This window comes from Pleurodeles waltl, chromosome 6 (assembly GCF_031143425.1).
Source record: "Pleurodeles waltl isolate 20211129_DDA chromosome 6, aPleWal1.hap1.20221129, whole genome shotgun sequence".
In the NCBI taxonomy this organism is placed as follows: Eukaryota; Metazoa; Chordata; class Amphibia; order Caudata; family Salamandridae; genus Pleurodeles; species Pleurodeles waltl.
The window spans coordinates 1,381,029,076-1,381,039,307 of NC_090445.1; the positions used below are offsets into that span (position 1 = coordinate 1,381,029,076).

General features: G+C 40.3%; 1 protein-coding gene across 2 annotated transcripts in view; it reads left to right on the top strand.

Annotated features, from left to right (window-relative positions):
- GPRIN2 (G protein regulated inducer of neurite outgrowth 2) overlaps window positions 1–10,013 on the top strand; it is a 174,967-nt gene extending 164,954 nt beyond the window's left edge. For both annotated transcript variants that reach the window (XM_069240703.1, XM_069240702.1), the window contains one exon: window positions 1,882–10,013. In XM_069240703.1, coding sequence (XP_069096804.1) covers window positions 1,897–3,714 — 1,818 coding nt within the window. In that variant the 5' untranslated portion in view covers window positions 1,882–1,896 and the 3' untranslated portion in view covers window positions 3,715–10,013. The remainder of the gene's footprint in view (window positions 1–1,881) is intronic.
- The last annotated feature ends 219 nt before the right edge of the window (window positions 10,014–10,232 follow it).

Below are 10,232 nucleotides of genomic sequence, written 5' to 3' on the forward strand. Positions count from 1 at the left end.
CTATTCAAGTACGATTTAGATATTCGATGCAGTGGCATGATGAGGGAACCAGCTGCTGATCTTAACTGTGTGAATTATATGCTAACTATTCAAAATTAGTATTTAAAAAGTTACTGCCCAAAAATATTTATCAAAGCTGTAGATGGTAAAGGCAGATGGAAACAATTTCTATCCCATTTTCAAGGTCTTGTGTTCTCTGGATTTATGCTGCCCGTGAAAAGCATGAAGGAAAATAAGCATGCCATGGCACAGTCATGATGGCGTGCACGGGTTGCCATATCCTGAGAATGGTAAGGAGCAGTTACCAAATACTACACTGTGTGGGCTAGGTGGCTTATTCCCATTCTTCATCTAGATCATTTAAAAATGTAGATAAGACTAGAGGATTGAATGTTTTCAGAAGTGTACATAACCCTTTGCCTAACAGATTATGTGTTTTAAACAGGTTTTTACACTTGCAGGAGTGATCGGATTTTAACTTTTCAGTGGCAGTATTATTGTAATTTTGAAATTCAAGTGTGTGTTGATAATGAGCTGTATTTAGGCATATTGCCTGTACAATTCTGAACTTGTGTAACAATTACCAGAACATCGCGTTATCCTAATTTCTAAATTATCATTGTTTCATTGAGCAACAATAAATCCTGATTTGAGGTTTTTCCCACAGATTAGGTAAACAAATTGCCGTTAATGATAACAGAACCTTTGTTTGCGAGAAAGTCTTTTCGACTATGTCCTACTTTTGACCGTTTCTTTCCATTTTACTTTGATGAGTAGCCTGTCTTTTTGCAAAATTAGCGCACCTTTTGCAAATAATACAAATTTTCAAAAATCCAAATTCCTCTAAGGTGGGGTGTTTGCTGCAAACGTTTGAAGATTTCAACCTTTAGCTTTTATTAAAGGTAAACTTGTGTTTGTATAATTGTAAGCAGATATCTGCTATTTTTTAGAGCAGCGCAAGACAAATTACACACTGCAGTGTATTTATTAGAATTTATCATTTGTATTGCTTAGTAAATGTAAACTTAACAAAACTTATTACTTGAAATTTTACATTTTTTTTCCAAATTATATGTATTTATTTATGTACTTATTTATTATGAAGGGGAATTTTAAGATATGAACAATTAACAATATAGATTCACATATACATGATCCTCTTAATGTCAAATGTGAACTACATTAAACACATACAAAAGACATATCATAATAGAAGTTGATTTGTTTTTTGAATAGAAAATAAAATAACATTCTTAGGCATGAAATTTTAAACTATTTGTGACAGATTTCAACTTGTAACTGGCAAAAAGATGCAATATTCTTATAGTCAGGCACAGTAATGACGAATTGCACGGAAATCGGAGTATTTGTGGGTGTTCAAGTTAAAACAGTACCACACTTTGCATATGTTAGTTTTACAATTTTATTCAGAAGTACTGAGTGGGGTGCATATTTCTAAGAAAACCTTTCCGTATGTCAGAATTCAAGAACACTAGTAAATCTGTGCCACAGATTTCAGCTCATACGTTTGTCTGCATGACAGTTGCTAAACAGTGTCCTTGACCAACCTTTCCAAAATGATCGGTGGAATGAAACAGACATAGGTTTTACCTTTACAAGCAGGTGATATAGCAAAAAGTCCCAAATGTCTTTGCAAATATAGTCCCATCAGCAATGCATGTTCACAGGGGGGCAATACGGTATAGCTCCTCTATCTGGCTGTTGTTCATTAATTTTGTGCCTCTAATTCAGAATTCTAATTTTACTCTGTCAACTTTTTTCAATGAATATCGTTGGCCTATCATTGTCCATAATTTCTAACCTTATTTAAAATAGGTTCTTATTTTTATTCAGATATTGATTGTTATTTTCTGTTTGCAGATCCTGGTACCTGTCATGGCAAGCAACAATCACAGGCTTTCAGCTCATTCCTATCAAGAACCAATGAATTGCGTTTGCCACATGAGTTCAAAGCACAGCTGTCATCCTCTCTCAAAGAGCTCTTCCAATTTGCTGAATTGTGGACAATATGGTTTTGATTCATCACAAATCATCAAACAGGAGCTCCGTAAAAGTCTCAGCGGTATTGTTTGTCAGACAAGAATACCTGAAAGTTTGGTGCCATGCTCACAGGATTCGCTCTGGTCTTATGGGAACAATGAGACTGTTCACAAGTTATATGGAACCCAAGTCCCATATGTGCAGTTATCTGGAACAAATATGCACCCCGAGGCTAAATCTGTGAATCACTTTCTCACTGTGGACCAGTCTGGGACTCCATGGGATGGGAATGGCCTAAGGATTCACATCAGAAGTAACACCACTGAGAATGTCTCCTCGTCGGCAGGGCAAGAAGAAACAATGATATGCAAGACCCGGAGCACAGACCCAATGGAAGCATTGGGGATGCTGGTTCAGAAAAGTCATTCTGAATTCTTGTACGGCTGCAGCGAACAGATTGCAGTTCCACATCATAGAACTAGTGCCACGTACTCAGACTTTTGCCCAACAAGCAACTTGTATGATATGTCAGCAACAGAGCAGTCCTTTCAAAGCCCCACCGGGTATGATCTGGCATGCAGTCAAGCTACTCAGAATCGAACTGATTTGCTAACATTGTCAAGAGAACAAAATTCCTCTCCAGTCAGTTTTGCCAGTGATGCTATTCAGCATAATATAACAGTTTATACCTCTCCCGGGACATATCACCACAGTGCCATCAGGCTACACGATCCTGAAAATGTTTGCCCAGATAAAAAGGTAATGAATAGTCAATCCACCAGCAGTCTGTGTGGCACTGCTTGCAATAATAATTCCTGCACTATGCACTTTGCTCCAGTAGTGACAGTGCGCGACAGCTGTGCGGTGCACTGCCACAACAGGAATGAGCTGTGCATGAAGGTAAACGATACAGTAGCGGCCTACTGTCATTCAATGCCTATACCAGCCAGTAAGCCTTCCCCTAGATTAGAAGCGGGCTCGGTTAACCATTCTGGAAGAGAACAACTCACTGCATCTTATTGTCTTCCTTTGCCTGTGTCTGATATGGTGACGTTTCCGAAGCTAGCGTGCTCTGTCAGTGAATCAGGGTTGGATGCCAAACGGCTTATGACACTTGGCAATACTTCAGGGGAAGAGTCGCCACTTCTTTGCAAAGAAAGGATGGATGCCAGTAGCACTGAACACAACAGAACTGGCTTGCTAGCAAACACATCTACTGATGCATCTAATGGTGAGATGAGTGCTAAGACAAGAGACACAGGGACTATGACCACTTTAGACAGCTGTACCATGGTACTAAAACCCACTAATGAATATAAAGATGCTGAGGTACAAACTGCCGCACTTTTGGAAACCAAGTCTGCAGCAACGAGCCCAAGTCCTCTTGGAGGCAGTCACTCTCATGTGTTTCCAGAAGTTAGTTTAAAGTTAGACTTTCAGGGTTCTCCGACCCCAGTCCACGAAGTCCGATGGGACGACGAAGGGATGACATGGGAAGTATATGGTGCTTCTGTAGATCCCGAGGTTCTTGGCTTAGCTATTCAAAAGCACCTTGAAATACAAATAGAAGAGCATTTAAAGCCTGTTGAGTCTCTGGCGAAGAACACTGGGGTGCGGTCAACTAAGGACGAAAAGAGAAGTTCACTCAGGGCAATAATGTATTCTTTGAGGCGCTCCAGCTGCTGTGCCCGTTCTAGTGCTGCACTCGAATAAATGCACTGATAGTTACTGGTAGTGGACTGTGTATTTGTGGAGATTCGTAATAACAAGGATTTAGGTTGCTTTCTTCCTAGATGTCTTTTCCCTTTGTAGACTAAAACAGAGATCACGAATCAACTGTGTTGAAATGAATACCTGGTTGATTATCACAATGGAGGCATCTGAAGCCCTGAAAAGATGTCTGCGTCGGTATCAAAAGGAAAAAAAGGCCACACATTGCCAAAAATAATCAGCAACGTTGCTTTGATCTGTATGTATGTACCAAAAATGTCTTTGTAGTATTAAAATAAGTTAGGTGATTTTTTTTAAGAACTGCCCACATCACTAAGCGTGTTCGAAATGGCACTCTCCGATGTTAACTGTTTTTTTTTAACTAACATTCAGCTAGTGGGCAGGTACAGCTGGGTTGTAATAGTAGACTCGAGTGATGCTGCAGGGGGTGTTCGGTCAAAGGCTCCGAATTCAAAAGCTTGTCTGCCAGTTTAGCCTAACTCCTGTTCCAGCTGTTGCCAGTTTAACCTAAAGTAATCATAAACGACTGACCCACCGACTTATAGGGATTTGTGGATTGATCAAAACATTATAATGTACAGCTTTTGTAATTCCTCTTGACGTTGCAGAACACCCTTTACCCTTCTACTCTACTGGGTTCTGTTTTTAAATGGAGAGGTATTTACAAAAGGCTTTGGAATCTAAAATGTATAATGTGGTGTCTAAACTCTCAGTTTTTTTCCCAAAAATACTGAACGTGTGAACTTCCACACTATAGTAGATGCTGTAAAGTGAACACCATCTCTTAAATTGCATACCATGTGACAGCCTATAAACGAAAAAACAAAGTCAGGAGTAAGGGCTTGGATCCATTACATCTACACGGATCTTGTCCCAGAGTTATGCTGATCCAATTCAATAATCAGTGTCCCAGTTATCGCCAAGATGATGGTGGAAACCTTAAATGAACTTTCCTCACCAATGTACTCAACATGAGGGGCTTTTTATGAAATACTCCGAGGCCATAATTATCTGTGTGATGCAAAATTAAAATGCCTGACCAGACTACTGTTTCTGCAGACATCGGAATTTCGACTTTTGTGGTCAACACCACAACTCCACAATTTAGCACTGACAAATTTTGGCAGATTATAATCTGCTGAATTTTATATATGGCGAATGTACAGGAAGAATCCAACACATGGAATTTGGTGGGATAAAAAGTATTCTCCATGTTATTCCTCACTTTTCCTTTACAAACTCCTAATAGACGTATTCACCTCACCCAGTAAACATCTACATTGGATAGATGTGGAGTTAAGGATAGTACATGTATGCTCACCTACACGTCTTTAACCCGCATGGTACTATGATAGTCGAACTTTTGGCTACAGTATTTTTGTAGCACAATATTTATAACTTGATATTCTGACAAACAACCGAGGGGAGTGGACTTGCAGGGTTTTATACTTTTTATTTGAGACTTGCCTAAAAGAATGTTAAATAGAATGCTACATCCGAGTGCCAAATACTCTTTCGTTCCCCTAACCTCACTGACAACAGATCGGTCTTTCAAACTAGGTATTATTGCATCTCTTCATGTTCATTCCTATTTAAAACTCCAGTCACAACAACTGAGACATTCAGCCACTCCGTTACACATCCACTCCATCACTGTGCCACACCTCTATGACCGTACTATCACATCCTCATCCATCATATCGTACAAAAGCACATCACTTTAATTATTTGGCTCAGCCACACACCTGCCACCTTTCTCCTCTTGCCCTCACACATTTCAAAAACTCAGTCAGCAGCGCACCCATTACCCAATGACACACCCACTTAAACCACTTGTACTCATTCACAGTCTTGCTATAAACGATCAATTTACCTACACCAATTCACGAACCACCAAACTGTTCCCCTGAACACTAGTCTGCAAGGGTACACCTTTAAAGCCTGAACGACGAAATTTCCTGCAAAATTTCAAACGACCAGCTAGAAAATGTTTAAAAATCAGGGCTAAATGCACAACAAAATGTCCACCTTGAATGTGGGTGTGCGCGTTACCACCTCCTTCTTGCTTTGGGTCCCACAGAGGATCTCATTGTCCTGCTTGTTCCATCAAGCGTTCCACAAGTCTCGCCATTCACATGCAGAACCTAACCAGGAAGCTGGCACAAAGGTTAGCATGCATCAAAGTTGAGATATAGACACCAAAAACTAAATATACAGAGGTAGTCTTCTGAGACTAGACAACATGGGGTGGTAGATTTTTGCAGCAATGATATGTCGCTATCTGTCCATTTGCATAGTTTCTGATGAGAGTCAGCCAAACTGAGCAAATCCTCCAAAGTGGACCTACCTCAAATATCGTAATTGTAGAATTTTGGTACCAGAGCAAGATTTCCATTCCTCAAACTATTGTGAAGAAGAAACGAGCTAAATCACGTGCTGAATTGTATTCCTTTGTGTAAACTTAATGCTAAATATTAGGATTCCAAGCATCCTTCTTTCTTGTTCAGTGATTAAGGTATAATGCCCTATAGTTCTTACACGTAAAGACGTTTTTGATCTGCTATATTCATTGTTAATTTAAGTGATAAATAGATACAAGTTATTTGAAAGACTGCAGGTGCCCATAATTAGATATATTTACGAAATTGTTCTCAAGATTAAACATTTACATGTGGGACATGCTGCTGTGAAATTTGATCATGGAAACCCTAAAATGTAATACATAGATAAATAGTTGAAATTAGAATGTCTCTATTTTCTAGTTGTTTGTATTTTATCACAGTGGCCACATGGGAATTGAGGCAAACAATTTGTACTGTGCGCACTGCAAAATAAATTGCCTATTGGGGCTGTGAACGTTTATATGCACACTTCTATGACAATCTGGCACTGAGCTGCATTTCTGCTAGTTAGACAAATGTGTATGTTGAAGTGCATTTTTTAACTTCATCACACTAGTATAGCCTGGCAAATATGATGTATGTTCCATTTTGATGTATACGAAGGACTATCATTTAGTTCTTTTTTTATAGTTAACTTCTGTATGGAGATGTGTTGTATTGTGTGTATCCTCTCAGTGCTATGAGTCCTCAGTGTAAAAGGGTTAAATAAATAAACATACAACAACTGATGAAGGGAGAATTACATTTAATCTCAATCACTGTCTCATTCCAATCAACCTTTTTTGCTCACTTTGCCATTACTGACAAAGAATAGCCATATGCAAATCAGTCTTGGATACTTAGCAAAAGGAACAGTACAGCTTAAACTGCTAGGCCACGTCCCCTCTGCAAGGCAATACAAAACAGTGGCATGGAATGCCCCCAGGAGTAATTTCCAGTAGTCAGATTGCTGACAGCATTTCCATCCACCACCAATTTTCTTTATATGTGAGTGCTTATAAGTGTTGTGGGTCTACCCAGCTATCAGCCACTTGTTAGCTGTGCAGAAGACGCTCAAGCTGCACCTCACTGATGCTGACCAACAAGGTTGAAACCAGTCTGTTTCCTGGAGTTCCCATTCAGAGTGTACATTATATTGTATTTCAGACTGTGCTGTTGCTACTGGAGCAGGAGCAAGAACATGCATGATCTAGCAGTTCAGGCTACTCAGCTGCTATTGGAGAAGAATCAAGGCAGATTTACATTTGCTTGGCTCCCCTTCTGCAATGGTTCAAATAAACTAAGAAACAATGGCATGTAGGGGCCGCCAATAATTACCAGTGATTCAGATTAATTTAAGCATTCCAATGTGCCTCATTTTAAGAGTCGAGCGCTCTGTCCCTGTTGTTATCTCTCTTACGGGCTTATAACCACGCAGATGTCAGGCCTATCAGTTTGGTTTTTTCGTGGGCTTGCCTTTTACAATTCCTTTCATTTCATTAGTGAAAGGCATGCACATTTCATGCCCTTTCCAGTGTTTAGCCCTCCTCGAGCACACCAACCAACTACTGAAAACATATGAGGCTCCATGTTTTCCGTATGGTTTTTGCACTACTTTTTCTCTTTATTTTGCAGACAGCGCGATCTCGCTGGGCAGTAGTCGTGCGCTTTGCATGACATCAAGCCTGTTACATGGCTAATTGCACTTTTGCCAGTTACATGGTTTATTGCACTTTTGCCAGTTACATGGACAATTGCACTTTTGCCGATATGTTTTACTGCGAGGGAACTTCAGTTTCCTTTTGTGTGTCTCCGTCACGCTTCTTTGGGGCCATGGGCTCGCTTATGTGAAACTGTTTTACTTGTTATTAGTTTATGTGGCAAGAAAAGTCCGGATAGGAGAATAGCTCTAACTCGAGCAAATGCGAGACCCGTTTTATTGCAAATGCTTGTTGCTATATGTCACAAAGGAGTCCATAGTAGCCACAAGCTGTTCAGCATGCAAGTGCGAGGGTCATTGGTTTAACCTTTGTATTTGAAAAACTCTTCTGAAGTTAAATATGCCTGAGACAATCAATAGTGGGTTAAAATAATTAAATAAAGTCAACATAATGTGTATAATGTGTAGATAAAATATGCTGTGTGAAAAAATCTTTGATTTCTTTGAAATAAATAGAATACAAATATGTGTTAATTTGTTATGCCTTTATAGTACTTGTATTCAGAGCTATGCTTTTTTTCAATGAAAATTGTAATTTGTTTGGACTTTTGAGGTTCAGGTGGGATGATTTTTATGAACGTTTTGATGTTGTCTCAGTTGAAATTAACATTCTAAGAACACATTTCTTCATAGGATAACTTGATATTGATAATATAACTTAGGAAAAACAAAAACACAAACAAAGCAATAGCTCAGAGCTTCAGAAGACCTACCAAATGTATTTTCACTTTCAGGCATCCCAACATATGTAGGCCAAGTTCCCTTTTTGACTTCCCAATTTTTATGCGAGCAGCACACATTCTCCACAACGGCTTCAGTTTTAATTAAAAGTCGGTGTAGCCGGACGTCCATCGACGCCGTCCAAGTACGGCCACAGGGGCCATAAGGGCATACCCCCGGGGCACTCGAGAGAGCCCCGGAGGCGTGACGTCAGACGCAGAAGGCGTCTTGTCCAGACGAGAGAAGAACGACGGACGAGACCCGGAAGAGCGCAGAGAGACGAGAGAAACGCGGAGCAGAGAAGACGGAAACCAGGAGACGAGGACCGACGAAACTAAGTCCGACGCGAGAACCAGAACGCGGGAGAAGGAGAGAAACCAGAGGGCGCCTCCCGCCCCCACCGAAGTGAAGTCGGGAGACCGCGGAGCAGCCGGCCACGTCCCTGGAGGGGCGTGGCCCCTACAGGTACGTTCGTACCGAGACTGGGGATTCCTACCAGAGTGGTTAAAGGGAACGAGGGAACTAGGAAGGAATAAGGGGAGGATAGGGGGGAGATCCTGCAAGGAAGGGGAAACCCTATAATACAAAAGAACCCCATTAACCGTACTCCTCCCTAACCTCACGGGGAAACCCAGGAAAAAGAGGAGAGAGGGAGAAAGAGAGAAAACACAACAGGAGAGAGAAACTAAACAGTTCACGGGAAGGCGACGCTCACCATTGGAGTGAAAATTATCCCAACACAACCCTCACGTGTACCTACCCTCACGTCCCCTGCTAACCCTATATAGTTCTTACTTTACCTATCCACTTACCTGTTTTTCCGTTCTCCTTTTTATTTTGGGGAACCTGGGCAACCTCCCTACTGGAAAGACCGGACCTCTTCCAGATTAGGACCATATCCCAGTGGGACCGCGACAAGAACCCTGGACGGGAGAACAAGGATTTGAACGACCCTAACAGGAAGTTACTCTGTGAAAATAGAGAAAAGATAAAAATCAATCTTCATTGAGTTTAAATAAAGCACTTATTCCCTCAAACCGGCACCCATCACATTATTCCAATATCTCTCTCACCGGAGATAAAGAACCTACTACAGTCGGACCGCAGTATGCCTGTTTGACCCTTTACCGAGCAGAGAAAGGCTTTTGAAAATCGCTCTATAAGTCAATACTAGCCAAGGTAGCCGAGTTCCATTACAGGCTAACAAACATAATCTGTGATGTGATATTCTGTTTATATTTTATGTCGAATTAAAACGTGAGACATGCTGGCTTCAAAACTAATTTTATATGTGTTTCACTACCTTAAGTAAGATTCGAGTTACATGTTTTGTATTTTGGAGTCTGTTAAATGAGCATAGTTTGTACTTACAGTCAAGAAAATTGTGTACAAATGTAAAAGCTAGCATAGAAATGAAATTCCTTGATATTTTGAATTAAAAGTTGGTCGTTTTGCTACTTTTTGAAGTACTGAGTAAATTTAAATTCGTCTGGTTACCAATGAAAGCCATTTCTTACTCAAATAGTTTTTTGCCCTTATAATGATAAGTAATGCCAGTGTTAACAACGATACTTGATCACGTTCTTTAAAAAACTGATGTATTAAGTGTTGCAATGAGTTTTATTATGCGTACAGTAAACTCGTCATGCAAAGATACATTCAGGCAGTGTCTTTAGTGC